The 20,153-nt window shown below is 44.3% G+C and overlaps 1 protein-coding gene across 9 annotated transcripts in view; it reads left to right on the top strand.

Moving 5' to 3' along the window:
- Window positions 1-9,859, top strand: part of PRUNE2 (prune homolog 2 with BCH domain) — a 447,750-nt gene extending 437,891 nt beyond the window's left edge. For all 9 annotated transcript variants that reach the window (XM_033927022.1, XM_033927014.1, XM_033927006.1 and 6 more), the window contains one exon: window positions 9,173-9,859. In XM_033927022.1, the coding sequence (XP_033782913.1) occupies window positions 9,173-9,203 (31 nt within the window). In that variant the 3' untranslated portion in view covers window positions 9,204-9,859. The remainder of the gene's footprint in view (window positions 1-9,172) is intronic.
- The last annotated feature ends 10,294 nt before the right edge of the window (window positions 9,860-20,153 follow it).

The following is a 20,153-nucleotide window of genomic DNA, read 5'->3' as shown; positions in this document are numbered from 1 at the left end:
TTTTAACTTGATAAAACAAGCGTTGTCTTGCAATACGAGTACGTACAGTATACACGCATGACAGCTGAGCCGATAGTTCTTCTCCCTCTGCCGCTGCGGACTGTTCTAAATGAGCACGGTCTTGCAATACAAGTACGTATATGTGCGTCATGTCATCACAACTGAGACGATGGTTCTTCTCTCTCTGACGCTGCGAGGTCTTGCACTACAAGTATGTACTGTATACGCGCGTCACAAGTACGCACTCTATACGCGCATCATAAGTACACACTGTATATGCACGTCACGTCATCACAACTGAGCCATTGTTTCTCTCTCTGACGCTGCAGGGGTATAGTGACTGTTTTAAATGAGCGAGGTCTTGCAATACAAGTTCATATAGTATTTTGTATTAAAGTGTTTGGGTTGTGGAACGAATCATCTGAGTTTCCATTATTTCTTATGGGGAAATTCGCTTTGATATACAAGTGCTTTGGATTACGAGCATGTTTCTGGAACGAATTATGCTCGCAAACCAAGGTTTTACTGTACTCTCTCCCACTCCCAGAGCAGCTGTTCCTTAGACCCCATCCAATGCCTCCCACTCTATATGGCTACTTGAAAATCTCATCCCTCACCTTCCCCAGAACAATTCACATGTCTTTCCCAGCAGAGAAACTCATCCATCCATCTCCTCAACTAATGAATGGCCATCTCCTGGGCAGTTCATCAGATAAGATTAAAAAAAAAGGCAGATCAGCAGTCCTTCCTCTTCATTACTATCTACCCAGCAGCAGTGCAACTCTTTCTGATAGGACAATATTTATATTGCAGCCTCGGTGAACCATAAAAGTCCAAACAGCATAGGGCCATGCTGTGGGATGTCTGTAATAGGAGGCAGAAAACTGCAGAAGGCAATTCCGGTTTGGGGCAGGAATTGTGCAAAGTTGCAGACTTTCCTTGCTGAGTCATGCAATTATGAGGTTACTGTTTCCTACCTCATTGGCTGCTACATTCTTCCTTTTTTGCTTCCTGTCCTTTAACTATTACTCCTATTAATTATTTCTAGAGTGCTACCAGCCATACACAGCGCTGTACAGATACACAAAGGAGACAGTCCTTACTCGAATGAGTTTACAATCTAAACAGTCAAGACAGAGAAACAGGATGCCATGGCAGGGGTTATAGTTAGAGGGGATGGTTAAACTGGTGGCTAGGGTGGTGAGCAGGCAGCAGTGGGGAATAAGGTTATGAGTAGAAGGCTATCTCAAAAAGGTGGGTTTCCAGCCTGCTTTTGAACAGGGTAAAGGAAGGGGTGTGACAGACAGACCCAGGTACTTTATTTTAGGCATACGGGATAATGAGATGAAAGGAAAGGTCAACTTAGTTGGTCAACTAAGAATATACCAAGAGGACATTCACCTCCCCCCAAAAAAGGAGGAAAGATAGAGGACAAAGTGGGTCTTTTACAAAGCCAAGGTAGTAACAATGCTGCTGCAGTAACACACTGAAGACCATAGGAATTGAATGTGTTTTGATGCATTTCCTGGAGCAGCATCACTACCGTGGCTTTGAAAAAGGGGTCCAAAATTAGCATTTGCAAATATATTGACAATTAAATATAATTCACCATGTTGTAGTATTTGTATTTCTTTATTTATACCTCACCTTTCCCAAGCCGGGTCACAGTAAAGTACATACCCAAACAGAATCACATACAATACAACAAATCAAACATCAATATAACTTTGTCCGGGTTTTGAAAAGCCTCCTCTCAATCGCGTTGGGCAGGAGGCAGCCTCCTGCCCAACCAAAGCAGGATGTTTGCTACAATGTCCCTGCTCCTATGGCTCTGGCCCTTCTGTGGTGCTTGCTCTTCCTGTGACCATTCATCTCTGAATACTGCCACCTATACATCTAAACTGAGTCACTAATTGTCCCAGTTACTTGAAGAGGTCTCACTGTCCTCATCTGAGAGATGGCTGCTCTTCCTCAAGCTGGAGCAGTGCCAAAGGGAGCAAGGAACCATTCGTCCCTCCTTTCTCTCCCTTGCACCTTCTCCCTGATCCCTGACTTCTAGAATAACCACTAACCAGATGCTGATTGACATCAGCTTCTTTCAAATTTATAAGTAACCCTAAGTCTTCTATCCCCTAACAACTCCCTCAACTCATCCTATTCCCTCTTGCCAGGAACAAGGAAAGGCAGGGAAGGATTAAAGAATAGGCAAACTAGGCACATGTTTAAAGCAATGGCTCCAAAGGCCGAATTCCGCACTGTCATGTCAGCTACTGGCAGAAAGAAGAGTGAGGGTAGGGACAACCCAACCATAGCTGCCCACAGAGGTCCCTCTATCCTCTCTATCTCCCATAGATTAGGGTTACCATATTTTTCTCCTGGAAACCCCGGACACATGACTCCGCCCTGTTCCACTCCAGCCCCACCCAGTTCCACCTCCAGCCCCACCCCAAATCCTCTTCTCTTCTTCCGGACGAGCTCCAGCCACGTCTGGAGGGCCTGGAGCATGCGTGGATGGATGTGATGTCATCCGCGCATGCTCAGAGGCCCTCTAGATGCGGCCGGAGCTCATCAGGGCTTTCCAAAAACTAGACAAATACCAGGTTTTGGAAAGTCCGTGTGGAAGCCTGGAAAGTCCTCTAAAAAGAGAAGATGTCCAGGTTTTCCCGGACGTCTGGTAACAATAATATAGATCATCCTCCATTTGGCAGCACTTCTTGCCTGCTAATCTTCCTTCTTTTCCAGCTTTCCCTAGCAGTCAGAATCATGTGATTACTGTTTTTTTTTTGGGGGGGGGGGATTCGAATGTATTTATATTACAATAGGCCATGAAATTTTACAAATGGGGGGGGAGCCTAACACACTTGTTTGCCTAGAGCTCACTAAAGAATTCCTCCTGCTCTTGCTAAAGGGGTCAACTTCAAAAGCTGCAGCAAGGATCACTGACTGCAATGTCTGGAAACAGGTTCATGGGATGAGCTCAACAATACCTAGGAATTTAGATGTTTCAGGTCTATTAACTTGTTTGTACTGCAATCTAAACTAGTTACACTTTCAAGCTTGTTCCAGATCAGAAAAAAAATGACATGTAATAGAAGAAAAAAAAAAAAAAAGTTGCTGAATATTATTACATGGAAACAAGGGCTATAGTTTTCACAGTTTGCAATCTTCAGCAATTATTAACTTCTAAAGTAGGGAATATAGAATCTGCTTCATGTCCAAATCTTAAACATATCGATCTTTCACAGAAAAGACCATGGGTCTTCCAAGATTCCCACTAGATCTTCTTTTTTTTTTTTCCTTTTTCCCCCTTGTGGGTATTCCTATGTTCAGTAACAACCTTGGTGCTTAGTTCTTCCAGCTAAGGAAGAAGGGTGTTAGAGGGTATCATTTGCCTTCCTTTCCCCCAGGAAAAACCAAAACATATATGACTGTGAACAAAACTGGCTGGCAGTATTTAAAAGTTTATTTCGCTTATACTGTTTGCTTAGAATACTTAGGGTTGCCAGATTTTACGATTGTAAAATCCGGATACCCTAGACCCGCCCACTATGCCCCCCCATCTCCGCCTCAATCCCGCCCTAGCTCTGCTCCCCGCTGCCTGTTTTGGTTGGGCAGGAGGAAATTCGCGCATGCGCAGATTGCCTCCTGCCCGATGCGATTGAGAGGAGGCTTTTCAAAACCTGGACAGATTGTCGGGTTTTGAAAAACCATCTGGATCCCCGGATATGTCCTACTCAGCCCTTTTCTTCCATCCCTGAATGAAGCCAAAGAATATCAGCAGGACACAAATTGAAGTTAATACATATAGGCCTTCATGGGCGAGCCCTCAGAGCACAAGAAATGGCAGGATTCATCCAAATATCTCTCTCCGAGCTGCGAGCTCCAGCCAATTTTGTTAATTTTGACCCCCTTTTATCAAGCTGCATTAGGGTTTTTTATCGTAGGCCGCTGTGGTAAAAGCTCTGATGCTCATAGGAGCATCGGAGCTTTTGCCGCAGCGACTCGCGCTAAAACCCTAACGGAGCTTGATAAAAGGGGGCCTTTAAGACATCATTGCATTTATTATTATTCATACGTTAGTACATTTCCAATCACACTACAGTATCTTAATGTCAGTCATAAGTTGCATAGTCTTGCAATTTATCATGCCCATATAGTTATAAGTTTTCTTGGCACCATTACTTCATTAGTACTTTCTTCTAACATTAGCGAAAAGTGAAACATTCTACTTGTATAAGGACAATTAGGTCCCCTTTAACAAAGCTGCAGTAGCGCTTCTCCCATGGCAAATGCACCAAAGCCCATAGGAATGGCCCCCTCCGACCACACAGATCGCTAGTGAGCAATCCTGAAGCATGCACAAACCGTCTTCTTTGCCTGTAGATGGTCTGCGCATGCTTACAAAAGCAGTAAATTTATTTTCTTTAAAACTTCACTTTCGAGCCCATGGAATTAAATGCACCATTTGCCGCAGGAGAAGCCCTACCGCGGCTTTGTAGAAGAGGCCCTTAGTTTTGCTCTTATCAGCAATTTATGAGGTTACATCTAGATTTTCTGAAATCGTCATCTATTTCTATGTATCTGGACATCTTTTCACAGTATTTTTATCTTATAGTTAAGTGACCTTAATCACTTACTCCCTGTTCTAGCGTTTTAGGGCTTTGGTCTGCAAACATGGAACTTCCTCTATTCTGTTAGTGAAATTTTCCATTATCCTATCTACGGGATATAGCATCTATTTTAAACATGAAGCAACAGCTTGCCAGAAATATCAGGCTAAGCAAAAGTGCTCTTTCTTACTGCAATTTAAAGTTTCTTACTATCTTATCAATATTTTCTTTATTCTCCTTTTCTTCAGGCAAAAGATGTCTCACACAGTAATGTTTATGTTTATGCTTAATAAGAACTTTATATAGCGCATGACAGCCTAAAAGGATCCAAGCGGTTTACAATACATAGTTCATATTGATCAAGAAAAGAACTCTATTAAAAATAGAAAAGGAAAGATTAAGAGCAAAAGTTAATTTATTTTTTTATATAAAATATCATAGCAAACATCTCAACAATAACAATTGTAATAGTAAAACAATAAAACAATCAAATCTCAATGAACCATAATTAATACCTACAGCTAAAAATTATAAGAACATAAGAACATAAGACTTGCCTCTGTCGGGTCAGACCGGAGGTCCATCGTGCCCGGCAGTCCGCTCACGCGGCGGCCCCTCAGGTCCAGGACCTGATAGTGCTCCTACCCTAAAACTCACATATGCTTTTCGCTTTTGTCCTGTAGTGTAACCTTCTATCTATACCCTGTAATCCCCTTCTCTGGGTCAGACCGGAGGTCCATCGCGCCCGGCAGTCCGCTCACGCGGCGGCCCCTCAGGTCCAGGACCTGATAGTGCTCCTACCCTAAAACTCACATATGCTTTTCGCTTTTGTCCTGTAGTGTAACCTTCTATCTATACCCTGTAATCCCCTTCTCTTTCAGGAAGTCATCCAGTCCCTTTTTGAAACCCAGTATTGTACTCTGTCCTATTACCTCCTTTGGAAGCGTGTTCCAGGTGTCCACCACCCTCTGAGTGAAGAAAAACTTCCTTGCATTCGTTTTGAATCTGTCCCCTCTCAGTTTTTCTGAGTGACCTCTTGTTTTTGTTGTCCCCGCTAGTCTGAAGAATCTGTCCCTATCCACCCTCTCTATGCCTTTCATGATTTTATATGTCTGTATCATGTCTCCTCTCAGTCTCCGCTTTTCCAGGGTATAGAGCCCCAGTTTGTCCAACCTTTCGGCATATGAAAGGTTCTCCATTCCCTTTATCATCCTAGTTGCTCTCCTCTGGACCCTCTCAAGTATCGCCATGTCTTTCCTAAGGTACGGCGACCAGTATTGGACACAGTATTCCAGATGTGGTCGCACCATTGCTCGATACAATGGCAGGATGACCTCCTTCGTTCTGGTAGTGATACCTTTTTTGATAATGCCCAGCATTCTGTTCGCTTTCTTTGAGGCCGCTGCACATTGCGCCGCTGGCTTCATTGTTGTATCCACCAATACCCCCAGGTCTTTTTCTAGGGTGCCTTTCCCCATCTCCCTTCCTCCCATCGTATAGCTGTACATGGGGTTCCCTTTCCCGATGTGCAAGACCTTACATTTCTCCACATTGAAGCTCATCTGCCATCTTTTTGCCCACTCGCACAGTTTGTTCAGGTCGCTCTGTAGTTCTTTGCATTCCTCAACAGTTTTGACCCTGTTGGAGAGTTTTGTATCGTCCGCGAACTTGATAACTTCACATTTCGTGCCCGTTTCCAGATCGTTAATGAATATATTGAACAGCAGCGGTCCCAACACTGACCCCTGGGGGACACCACTCGTGACCTCTTTCCAGTCAGAGTAGTGTCCTTTTACTACTACCCTCTGCTTCCTATCCATCAGCCAATTTTGGATCCATCTGTGGACGTCCCCTTCCACCCCGTGGTTCCACAGTTTCTTCAGCAGGCGCTCGTGGGGTACCTTGTCAAAGGCTTTTTGGAAATCCAGATAAACTATGTCAATGGGGCTACCCTAGTCCAAATGTTTGCTTATCCCCTCAAAGAAATGTAGTAGATTCGTTTGGCACGATCGTCCTTTATAGAAACTGTGCTGGCTTGATCTCATCAGTTTATTTTTTTCTATATGCTCATTGATACCTTCCCTGATCAGTGATTCGACCATCTTCCCCGGAACTGAGGTCAAGCTCACCGGTCTATAGTTCCCCGGGTCGCCTCTCGATCCTTTTTTGAAGATTGGTGTAACATTTGCTATCCTCCAATCTTCCGGGATTATCCCTGATCTTAAGGATAGGTTGCAAATATGCCTGAGTAACTCCGCTATTTCGTCTCTGAGCTCTTTCAATATCACAGTCCCAATCTCTGTTCTAAATTGAGAAGGCCAATTGGAAAAAATGTGCTTTTAAATGTCTTTTAAAGTTTTATATATGATTCTTCTTTTCTCAAGTCTATGGGCTTATGGCCTCCCTAAATCCTGCTTAATACTACACGTAGGGCTAGATTCACTAAAGATAGCGACTCAATCGCTGTTGGCTGATTCTCTGGCTGATTTTCCAAAAGCGATTGGTTCACTATCAAGTTTGCATGCAAATAATTTGCACGGAGGTGCAAATCATTTGCAAGCATACCCACCGACTCAATCGCTCAGTGAGCGATTGATACATGGCAGAGCCCTAACAGCAGTGACAGGAGAAGCAGTCTCCTGTAACTGCTGTCAGGGCTTCAGGGTTTAAACATGCACCATCTGTCCCATTATAAAAGTTCTCCCCCCCTCCGCACTAGCACCCCCGAGCCACCGTCCCACTCCCCTGAACCCCAAAAATATGGTAGGAAACATGTCCACTCCCTCCTGTCAGGAAAGACCTCCCCCTCCTCCCTGAAGAAAAAGGCAGGAGGGATGCGAGGCACTGTTCCCTCTAAGCTGAGCAGGAGTCCTCCACCCACAGTCTCACCAATAGAGGGTGCTGTTTTACTGTCACATTTTTCAATTGTGAGGGACAGGCAAGTTCTGCAGGACTCCAGGGAACATACCTGTCCTTAGCGACTGAAAATATTCCACCCCCTAGTGGTAGCAATGCAGCTGGAGGACACCTGCTCAGCTTAGAGGGAACACTCTTGCCACAGGAGGTACCCCTCTCCCTCCAGGCCCCGTGCCCCGTACCTTAAAGATGGGAGCAGGAGGTACTGAAAACACCTCTTGCTCCTGCTCCTCCTCCTCTTCATGATGACACTGGACCTTAGGCCCCTCCCCAGTGCATCATGTAATGCATGGGGAGGGGCCTAAGGCCCTGATTAGCTCAGACACCTCACCCCTCCCCCACCCCACCCCCACCCCCTGCCGCACAAGCGAGCCCCTTCCCTGTATCTTTTTAACTTCGGCAGCAGCAGCCACCAAATTACTGCCCACGCGGGTCCCGGAAGTGATTTCAGAGAGAACACCGAAGCCAATGCAGGCAGTAAGTTGGTGGCTGCTTGTTCCGAAGTTATAAAGGTACAGGGGAAGGGAAGGGGCGCGTGCACGGCGGGGGAAGGAGTGTAAAGGGGGTGGGGCGGACAGGAGGAGGGTTGCCGGCGCCCCAAGGAAGATGGCACCCGGGGTGGACTGCCCCCCCTTACTACACCACTGCCTCTGCTGTGTCCCGCCATGCTGATGCAACTTCCTGTTGGCAGGATGCAGCAGAGTAAAGGTTCTGCTGGCCAGAGAGGCAGCCTTTAGCACTATTTCTGATGCTGTAATTGTGAAGGCCCCAGTGGGCTGGTTAAGTAGCTGAGTGTGTGTGGGGGGAACATTGGACCTGGGGGGCATCTTGGTCCTCTTGCCCAGGGCTGACTGAATCCCAGCTATGCCACTGGTTGGTGCCATGTTTAAGTACCACAGCACTGAGGCAGGAGTGATTGAAGACTGTCCTTCTTTGTATTTGGTGTTATTGTGGAAAAATGGGGGAGGGAGTCTGAATTTGAGCACTGAAGGCTGAGAGATATTTCAAATTGGTATTGTGTGATTTTATGTATTTTTATTTTTTTTAAATAGTGGCCCACAGTGAAATAAAACTGAACAAAACATGAATGAAATTTAGTATTTTTTTCTTTTCTTTCCAAAATGACCAGAAAAGACATACAGCGGAAAATTTCATGGCCATTTCCATTGTCATTTCAAACAGCTGCACATTCTTCTATCTCCACTTGTTATGTAGTCAGTGCCATAGTAAGGGGGGAGAACTGGCCCCGGTACTGTCTGGGCGGGGGGCACAAGCACCAGCCACCTCTCATCTTCTCCGCCCACCCACCTCTTGAAATTTTGGCCGGCAGCAAGCAGCACCTCCTCCTTGCTGCTTGCGCCAGCCTTGGCTCTCCTTCTGAAGTCACTTCCTGGTTGCGAAACCAGGAAGTGACTTCAGAGAGAGAAAGAGAGAGATCCAGGGCTGGTGTGAGCAGCAGGGAAGAGGTGCTGCTCACTGCTGGCCAAGATTTCAAGAGGTACCTGGGCAGGAGGACGAATGTGGGGGGGAGTGGCACACACGGCAAGGGGTGCTGCCGGCCCAGGTGCCTCCTTCCCTCACTACACCACTGTGTGTACTTCAGTGGTATGGTATTTTCTAATTTTGTTTGTTTGTTTTTTCTTTAGATTTGATAAGAAATCAGAAGAAAATGTCTAGCTTTCTGATGGCCTGAAAATCGAAGGAAGTTTTCCAGAATCTGAGATGTAGCTGATAACCCATCTTGGAGCCACAGCAGTCTCTTCCACCGCCTGTCTGTTTTTCTTCTAAATCCAGAACTGTCCAGCACTGCAGCATGGGTGCCCCAGAGTGCCACCATTCAGAAATCTTTCATTTGGTATAGCATCTATAGATCGGCCTCATTTTTTTAAAGCCCATTTTTAAATTTTGGCTCACTATTTTGCCAGTGTATCTGCCTCGTGCCTGCAGCATGTTAAACTCTATGAGGAACTCAGACAACTCTTTCATGTTTTGTAGAATAGGTTTGGTTGTTTGGTTGTGTTTGCTAAAGAAACAAAGATCTATTGTTATGTTAACATAGCTATAACCCTAACATTAAGAAAATGTAAAACAAACCTGTGACTAGACTGAAATCCTTTCAGTACACCTCTTTCTGTTTATATTTCAGAAACGTACCCTTGTTCATTCTGTGTCACTGACAGTGGTGTGAAACCTGTCTGTTATGCAGTTGCCTTATTTAAGTACAGTAGTAACTCTTTGGGCCAAGAAACATGCTCCTTATGTTGTGCCTCTAAGGGAGGGAGAACTCTTCCATTTGCTAATTAAAAAATTTTATTAAAAGCTTTTTCTTGGGAGGAGCTCCTTTGGTATGCATTTTGTGTTGCGGGAGGTGTCCTTGAACCAGCTGTCCCTGATGGAAAAGGCTGGATTGTTCCTGTTTGGTAAAGATTGTTGAACTAGATAGGGCGTGTGGTCCTTTTATCTCCCCATTTCATTACAGTACATGAGGACAAACAATAATAGTCATTGTTCCATCTTTGTCCTGTGGGCCAACTTAATGCCATCTATTTTTATAACCTCTGTTTGGTATTTTGGAAATTACAGTACTGCAACTGGAAACAAGCAGCTGTCAGAACATCAGTTTGCTTCTAGGAAGAGGAAGGAGTTCAGGGAAAGGATTGGGGATAGTCTTTTTATTTATCAGCCGCCTACTTTAATTTAAGGTTAGAGAGCCACAAAAAGATGAGTCCTTTACTGACGCTGTTTATTCTGCAGCTTTCTTGTAATAGATCCAACATTCACCACCTGAAGACACTTCTCTTGCTGTCTGGATAATTATTTTTATTAAGCCATTTTAGCATGTATGTAGCATTATAGGCACATAAACTCCCAAATTCAATAAAAAGCGCTAAAAACGGCATGCAAATTTGAGCATTTACCTGATCTATGCATGCAATTTAATAGAAAAAACAAGCTAATTAATGCCAATAACTGCCAATTTTTGGCACTAATTAGAATTAATTACAACTTATGCACATTAATTTAGGCAAATTTTACACGAGTCAAAAAGTCATAGGTAGATTAGAGGTGTTCCTTTCATTTACGTGTATAGTTATAGAATAAGGACATCCGTGCCTAAATTTAGGTATAGGAATTTGCACTTCATTTTCATTGGTGCAAGTGGCTGTACCTAAAATTTAGGCCCAGTTCTTGGACATAAGTGCTGTTCTATAAACCGCGCCTAACTTTAAGCACTGTTTATAGAATAGTGCTTTTTTTCAGTGCTGATTTTTTTTTTAGGCACCATATGTATAGAATTTTATAAAATTGGGTGAGGCGTAAAAGTGCATGTGTTGGTGTGAGTATGAGTACATTTACTGTTGGCATATTGACGGGCAGATGGGCTGGTGGAGCACAGGTGGCATCATGCCTGGCCTGCTGTCCATTGTTTCACCTCTCATCAGAGAATATAGGAAATACAGGAATCACTGCTGACTGCTTTACACCTGCAGCCCTGTCCCTGTCTTCCAGCTAAGCACCAGTTATCTTGATCAGCAGAAGTTGGAAGAAATTGGCACATGAGGTACAGAAACAGTATCTTTTCCAGAGTTCTTGTAAAGATGAAGCTTTGCAGAAATCAAGCTTGGCCTGTTTTTAAGTCCTGTAGTCATGTCCCAGGGGTCTTCAAGGAGGGGTCCAACAGGAATTCTCTTTCAGTAATGTCCAGAACTTCAGTGTAGGCTTATTGCTGTTGGATTTGCAGTAGCATTATTTAAAAAGTAGCCAACATCAACATCTACTTGCTCATTAAACTTAGGCAACCAGTTAAAAAATTACCCTCTCTTTAGCAGTCAGATTTTGATATCTCTTCTTAATCTATTTTGGCTTTTGTTTATTTTTAAAGCATACTAATTACTAAAGATCACTTAATTTATTACTATTACCACTATTATTTATTATTTCTATAGCGCTAAAAGGCATACGCAGTGCTGTACATTTTAACATACAGTAGACAGTCCCTGCTCAGAAGAGCTTACAATCTAATTTAGCCAGGACATTTCAGGGTTGGGGAGATAATGGTAGAGGAAATGATACAGTAGATATAGGTATCTGACAGCAGTGAGTGGGAGTTAAGAGTTGAAGGCAATTTCAGAAAAGTGGGCTTTTAGCTTGGATTTGAATACTACTAGGGAAAGAGCATGACGTATTGATTCAGGCAGCCTGTTCCAGGCATACAGTGCGGGAAGAAAGAAGGAATGGAGTCTGGAGTTGGCAGTGGAAGAGAAGGGTACAGATAAGAGGGGCTTGCTCGATAAACGGAGATCACGGGGAGGAGCATAGGGGGGAGATAAGTGAGGAGAGATATTGGGAGGCTTCAGATTGAATGCACTTGTAAGTCAGCAAAAGGAGTTTAAACTATATTCGGAAATGGATGGGGAGCCAATGAAGTAACTTGAGAGGGGTAATGTGAGAATAGCAGCTCTCATGGAATATGAGTCGTGCAGCAGAATTTTGAACGGATTGAAGAGGTGAGAGATGGGTGCGCGGGAGGCCTGAGAGTAGTACATTGCAGTAGTCTAAGCGTGAGGTGATGAGAACGTGGATAAGGGTTTTGGTAGTGTGTTCAGAGAGAAGAGGATGGGTTTTGGTAATATTATAGAGGAGGAAGCGACAGGTTTTGGTGGTTTGTTGGATCTGAACAGAGAAGGAGAGCGAGGAGTCAAGGATCACCCCAAAGTTACGAGCTGACGAGACAGGGAGGAGGATAGTGTTATCCACAGAAATAATCAGTGTTCCAAGAGAGCGGGTATATATGGAAAAGAGGAAAGGGCCCAGGATAGAGCCTTGGCATATACCAATAGACAGTGGGATGGTGGCGGAGGAGGATCCACCGTAACATATGCTGAAGGTACAATGAGAGAGATAGGAAGAAAAACAGGAGAGAGCAGAACCCTGGAATCCCAGTGAGGACAACATGTCAAGAAGGAGGTGGTGATCAACAGTGTCGAAGGCAGCAGACAGATTGAGGAGAATAAAGATAGAGTAGAGTCCATTGGATTTGGCCAGGAACAAGTCATTAGAGACTTTAGTAAGGGCAGTTTCTATAGAGTGGAGATGGCGAATGCCCGATTGAAGCGGGTCAAGAATATTATGAGAAGAAAGGAAGTCCAATCAACGGCAGTGAACAGCACGTTTGAGTAGTTTGGATAGGAAGGGGAGAAAGGAGATAGGGCGGTAGTTGGAGGGGGATGTAGGGTCTAGTGAGGGCTTTAAAGGAGGGGTGTAACTTTTTAAGGAGGGGTTTGAAAACATCAGGAACTGTAGCAATGGAGAGCAAAAGGTTGAGGATGTGACAGATGGGATTGATTACAGTGTGAGCAACAATCTTGGATCAGAAAAACTAGTGGTGGATTTGGAGGAGGAGAGAAGGTGAGCAATTTCCTCTTCTATAACTTCAGAAAAGGAAGAAAGGGTTATAAGGATTGTTGAAGGGAGGTTGACAGAGTGGACAGTCGGAAGAGGTGGTGGGGGTGACATTGTTGAGAATTGAAGTTGGATCTAGTGAATCTTGTTGTGTAAAGACTCTGCCATCATCGGGGGGAGAATGAAGAGGGTCTAGGCGGTGGGGGCACTTTGAGTAGAGAGTTATATGTGGCAAAGAGACAGTGAGGGTTGGCACTAAGAGAGTTAGTTAAATAGTTGTAGTAGTCCTGTTTGGCAAGCAAGAGGATAGATTGGAAGGACATCAGCATGAATTTGAAATGAATGAAGTCAGCAAGTGTGCGGGATTTAAGCCAAAGACGTTCAGCAGCTCAGGCACAGGAACGCTGGTAATGGATTTTGGGGGTCAACCAGAGCTGGGATTTGGCACATCTTACAGGACAGGAAAGGGAGGGGCAAGGATATCGATAGAAGATGAGAGAATGGAGTGGGCAAGGATATCGGTAGAAGATGAGAGAATGGAGTTATAGGAGACGACAGCTTCATTGGTAGACTTGTTTGACATAGTAGTAGAAAGGAGAGATGAGACAGTGGTAGAGAGAATATCAGGATCAATAGCCTGAAGATTCCTAAACATATGGGTAGTAATCAGTTGGGGTTGAGGAAGAGGGCAATGAGTTGTGAAGGTTAACAGCTGATGGTTGGAGATGGTAAGATATGAGGTGCAGAATTCGGTGATAGAGCAGTTGAATGAAAGGATGAGGTCAAGGCAGTGGCCTTTCTGGTGAGTAGGGGCGGTGGAGTACAGCTGGAAGTCATATGAGGAGGTTAGAGCGAGAAACCTGGACGTATAGGAGTCAGAAGGGTCATCGGCATGGATGTTGAAGTCGCCGAGGATAAGGGAGGGAAATAAGGGTTCAAGAAAGGAGAGCCAGGAGTCAAACTCAGTGAGAAAGAAGGATTTGTCAGGGAGTCAGTAAATAACTGCTGCTCTGAGAGACAGGGGAGTGAATAGATGGATGGAGTTAACTTCAAAGGAAGGAGAACAAAGAGATTGAGGCAGAAGGAAGGGTTGATATTTACAAAGATGGTGAGAGTAAGAGTCCAACACCGCCTCCATGACCATCTGGGCGAGGTGTGTGTGAGAAAAGGTACAGGGTGGCAGCTGAAGCAGAGTCTCCAGGTTTCAGTTAATACTAGCAGGTGGAGCTTTCTAGAGTTAAAGAGGTCGTGGATGAAGGTAAGTTTTTTGGATACGGAGCGGGCGTTCCACAGGGCACATGAGAAGGGCTGGGAGGAATGAGGGAGGAAAGGAACAGAAATATGATTTGTTAGATTGCAGTGTGATCCCCATGAGTAGGCTGAGGGATGATTGGGAGGATCGGGATTAGGATTGATGTCCCCAGCAGTGAGCAAGAGAAGGAGTAGGAGAATACGAGTGAGTGTGGAAGAGGCATGGGGGCTACGCCATGATGCAGATGCATATGAGTAGAGTGGGGATCTCTGTATGAAAGGGAGAGAGTGTGAGGTGGTAAAGCTGAAATGTGACTGGTGTGGTGATTGGAGGTTAAGTGGTTTATGATAGGGGGAGGGGATGGGGACGGTCAGTAGTAGTAAGAGGAATTGGTGAACAGGAGTCATTGTGGAGTGAGTGAGAATTGTCCTGGATATGATGGAAGTGGTGCCAAGTATCATAAGATGAAAGGAGGATAAATTTTTTAAGTAAACTCACCATGGAGAGAACATGTGTGAAAGTCATGGTGAAAATTTTGTAAAGTATACTTAAGCTTATAAGATTAAGATATAGAATTGGGGTTGTTGAATTATATTTTTAATTTAGTTACTTTTATTCTATATTGGTTGGGCAACAAGTGGAGAATGATTTGTGGGTGGGTCTATATATATATAATGTGAGCCTAGGAGTGGGTGGATCTAGGCTGAGTTCATGGTGTGGCTGTGGAGACTATCTTCTAGAGCAGCAGTCTCAAACACGCGGCCCCCCAGGGACTATTTTGCTGCCCGCGATCTGTCTTCTCCACTTCACAATTTTTCCGATTGTGGAGAGGACAATCGCGTGTTTGAGACTGCTGTAATTGGACTTGCAGAAGTCTCTCTGGAGGGAATGTCGGCAAATGGCTCACGGCTCACCTAAAGCAGGGGTCCCCAGTCTGCTTCTCTTCCCGTCTCACTGCCCTCCACCAAGCCACCGCAATCGGGGAACAGGCCAGCGCTGAGGTCTTAGCTCTCCCTGCTTATCTTCCCCAGCTCAAAGCTGACCAATTCTCGCCACCCGACAGCAATTCTAACGTCAGGGAGGAAGTTCCGGGCCAGCCAATCGCTGCCTGGCTGGCCCGGAACTTCCTCTCCGACGTTAGAATTGACATCGGGTGGCAAGAATTGGTTGGCCCCACGCTGGGGAAGATAAGCAGGGAGAGCTAAGAACTCGGTGCTGCCTGTTCCCAGATTGTGGCGGTGGCGGCCTGTTCCCCAATGGTGATGGCTTGGGGGAGGGCAGGGAGAAATAAAGAAAGAAAAGGGGGGGGGGGCAGGGAGACAGAAAGAAAGAAGGGAGATGGGACACAGACAGAAAGGGGCATGGAGAGAGAAAGACAGAAAGAAAGGGCGGGCATGGAGAAAGAAAAAAGAAAGAAAGGAGGCACGGAGAGAGAAAGACAAACGTATAGAAAGAAAGGGGGCATGAAGAGAGAGAGAAAGAAAGAAGGGGGCAGGGTGAAAGAAATAAAAAGTTTGGGGAGGGAAGGAGACAGATGCCAGACCAGGGGAAAGAAAGGAAGGAGGGAGAGAAAGGAAAGAAAGAGATGTAAGACCATGGAAATAGGGACGGAAGAAGAGAGAGATAGAAGGGAAGGGAAGACATGGAAACGTAGATTTTGAAAAGAAAGCAGAAAAATTGAATATTAAGTTAATGCCAAAGATGGATGCAAGGCAGAAAGTGAAGACAGAGAGAAAAACAGAAGGCCCTGGAAACATAGTTAAAAGCACAGAAAAATAAAGTCACCAGCCAACAAAGGTAGGGAAAATGATTTTATTTTCAATATAGTGATTGAAATGTGTCAGTTTTGAGAAAGGAAAGATATTAAACTTTAAATGTGAGGGCTGCAGAAAAAATAGTTAATGACAATTTTGCATAAGGTAAAACTCTTTATAGTTTTATAAATCTTTCCTTTAACTGTTAAAGGAAAGATTTATAAAACTATAAAGAGTTTTACCTCATGCAAAGTTCTCATTTCTTTAATAAGACATTAACTATTTTTTTCTGCGGCCCTCCAAGTACCTACAAATCCAAAATGTGGTCCCATTAAGGGTTTGAGTTTGAGACCACTGTTCTAGAGGTAGCTTATACTTTAATGATGGACATTTTTCAAAAGTATCCCTGAAGAAAGCCAGAAGTGTCAAGAGATAAGAGGTGCAGTCCAGGTGGAAATAGCTGGGTTTATATGAGTGCAGGAGAGTTGTAAAATGGTTTGGGTTCAAAGGCTTTAGGCTGTTTCTAAGGTGAGAAGGGAGTCACTTAAGGCTAGATTCACTAAGCTTACGATCAGTTTGCGACCCAGACCTGATTCACTAACCTGTGGCCGATCAACCTCTGATCAAATTCCGATCCGTGCATGCAAATGAGGGAGAATGGCATACAAAGTAGGCAGGCAGCGATTCACTAAACAAAATCTGGAACACCGACTGGGCTGGCCGATCAACAAAAAAGTGACTGCTGGGGGACCAGTCGCTCACGTCCTTTCCGACTGTCCTGTCCTGCTTTCTGCCGCAAAAAATTCCTGCTCTCTCCCTGACCCGATTCTCCGCTCTTTGCCGCCCTGCTCAGTAAAACTCCTGCTTTCTGCCCCGAATCTCTCTTGCCGCCCCGACTCACCACCCTGCTCTCGCCCCGACTCTCCTCTCGCCGCCTTGCTCTCTGCCCTGACTCGCCACCCTGCGCCCCAAATCTCCTCTTGCCGCCCTGACTCTTCTGCCCTTCCCCCGCAGTGCGAGCCCGTGGTTTTAACCCATGGGTTTAAAGCGGTTTAAAACCACGGATTTGCAAAGTATTTAAAAAGTTTAAAAAAGTTAAAAAAAATAAGCAGCTCGTAGCTCTGTAAGCATGCACAAACCATCTACAGACAAAGAAGATGGTCTGCGCATTCTTCAGGGTCGCTTACTAGCGATCCGTGTGGTTGGTGGTGGGGCATTCCTCCGATCATCCCCATTTGCATGCTGACCCGTTCAGAATTTGTCGGCCTGCTGCTGATTGGCTATGGATCAAGCACGATCGGGCAGGCTAGTGAATCTAGCCCTTTGGCTGGAGTCTGGAAAGATAAAAGATACACAGGGTGTGAGAAGGTAGAGAGAGAAACAAAAGCTAATTTACAGTGAACTACAAAATATATGCATCAGTTTACACATTAAGCAAAAACATAAATTTTCAGAAGTATCCCTGAAGAAAGCCAGAAGTGGAAGCTGGAAATAGCTGGGTTTATATGAGTGCAGGAGAGTTGTAAAATGGTTATATTGAAAAAAATAAACAAATGACAAATCAGTTAAGTACATCTTTTTTATTTTTGAGGCTGAAGTTGCAAACGGAGACTTTTTTTTTTTTTTTTTTTCAAACAATCTGATCCAATCCTGATTAAAACCCCTTACCCTCCCCCTTACTGCATGCCTAGCACTAGGGAAATCAGAACTACAAGTCCCTGTATGCAGTGAGGTAAAACTAAAACCATCAGCCTATACTGAAAATATGGACAGACTTGGCGGATTATCTGCTTCCAGAGTTCTTGGCCAATCCTGGTCAGTCCTGGTTTTAAATTTGCCTCCCATCAGAGTGACATATTTGTAGTCCCTGATTGCACTCACTGAAGTCATTGCTGCAAATCCCAAAATCTCACCAAACTGAGGTTGTGAAGGAAAGGGCTGGCTATTGATCTCACTTGTACTGCTGGGTAAATTTGGCAGCCCTGCTCATATCCTGTCAATGGCTTTTAATACAGATGGTGTGTGATGAAGTGATAAAATATATTCAAACACATTTTTTGGCTGTAGTCTTTTCTAGATGTAGTGACTCCAAAGGAAATTGTGGCTATTTTGGAAAAGGACGTATCAGTTTGACCTCTAAAACACAATTTTCTATATCTTACTAATATATAGTATATCATGTGTAGGAAGATAAGATAAAAGGAGCTAAAAAAGAAGATTCAGCCAGAAAGCCTTATCATAAGAACATAAGAATTGCCGCTGCTGGGTCAAAACAGTGGTCCATCGTGCCCAGCAGTCTGCTCACGCGGCAGCCCTTAGGTCTAGCATTTCTTGCATATGTTCTGTTCCAGTAGGAACTTATCCAACCTTGTCTTGAATCCCTGAAGGGTGCTTTCCCCTAAAACAGCCTCTGGGAGAGCGTTCCAGACCTCCATCACTCTCTGGGTTAAGAAGAACTTCCTTACGTTTGTACGAAATCTTTTCCCTTCTAACTTCAGCGAGTGCCCTCTCGTTCTCTTCACCTTGGAGAGGGTGAACAGTCTCTCTTTCTCTACTAACTTAGGCCCTGATTCCATAAAAGGTGCCTAGATTGGTGTGTCTACTGAGTTAGGCGTCTAACTTAATTTTATTAAATTGGTTGTCACTGATAATTGAAAGCACCATAAAAACAGTTTTAAAATAATGTAAAATATTAACTAGCTGATAGGTGCCAGTCATCTGCCTGTAAAGTAGGAATGGTTAGAGGCGGAGTTTGGGCCTAGATTGAGTTGGGCACATGTGTTAGACATTGGTATATTAGGCCATGAAAACCCTGACATAATGTACCAGTGCCTAACACTAGGATGCCTACTGGTGCCTACGTTGATTTAGGAAATCTGTGAGGGTCGGGAGCATTCAGCGCAGCTCCCTGCGCTAATAACCGCTATCGTGGTATAGTAAAAAGGGGGTGTAAGTATGGAATATTAGCACTTATTTGCATAAATGTTGACTGCACCCCCACAGACCACCCACAAAATAGTCAATTTTTAGTTTGGATAGCCCTGCATAGACAATTTAACCAGCCAAGAGCTGTTTCTGGCCAGTTAAATCACTTTCAATATTGACCTTCTCCATTTTCAACCTATACACTCTATACAAAAATCATTTTTCATACCTTTCACACTTCTATTGCTGCCTTTTAAGGTTGGAACTGTCACTCCATGTAGGCCACCCCATTGTTTCTTATACATCTGATGGAATCATACTACTTCTGTTTTGGGTTGCCACTTCCTATCCATGGAGATTAGCCCACCTCTTTATGGGGTTGCAACTACCGCTCTGTGCAAGCTTTTCATAGGTTTGACTGAATCATTCCACTGCAGTTTTGGATTCTGAATGCCACTCCAAGCAGATTTTACCCCACGCCTTCCTGGAAGCAGATACATTCATATCTGTGCAGTTTCAGGCTGTAACAACGTTATTCCATTTGCAAACACAAGTCTGAATAGCAAATATTACTGTGTATACAAACACATTTATCCCACATCCGTTGCAAGCAAACTCTCAAAGTTAAACCAGATTCAGCTCTGTTGTTAGCACTGTAATTCAGCGCAAGCAACTCGCTTGTTGAATTTGGATTTTTCCACATATAAGGACAGTCTTTTACATCTTGGATCCCTGAGGAAGGCGTGTTTAGCCGAAACATGGCCTGTGTCGGGTTCTTCTAAAAGACACGTGGATTAAGCTTTGCTACTGCTTTATCGTTGTTTGCTTTTATCAAGGGTATTTTGAATAAATTATCTCCAAGGTCCGAGAACATTGTGTTTCCACAGTCTCGTTTGTTTGGACTTATTCATTTCCATGTGGAAATTTGGGTTTTCTTGTTCTTTGCTGTTCCATCTGAAAATGAACACGTCATATAGCATGAATACTGCAAATGGCTGTGTACTTTAGAGAATAACATGGGGATAAATTTGTCCCCATTCCCGTAGGATCTATCTCCATCGGTGTTCTGTCCCTATGAATTCTATCCCTGTCCCTGCCCCATCGCTACAAGCTCTGTCATCTGCACAAGCCTTGACCACTTATGACTTTGTACCTGCTATTTGTGCAGACATAAGAATTGCCATACTGGGACAGACCGAAGGTCCATCAAGCCCAGTATCCTGTTGCCAACAGTGGCCAACCCAGGTACCAAGCACCTAGCTAGATCCCAAGTAGCAAAACAGATTTTATGCT

The sequence above is a fragment of the Geotrypetes seraphini genome, chromosome 1, assembly GCF_902459505.1.
Source record: "Geotrypetes seraphini chromosome 1, aGeoSer1.1, whole genome shotgun sequence".
Classification (NCBI taxonomy): Eukaryota; Metazoa; Chordata; class Amphibia; order Gymnophiona; family Dermophiidae; genus Geotrypetes; species Geotrypetes seraphini.
This window is presented reverse-complemented; position numbering and strand designations above follow the sequence as displayed.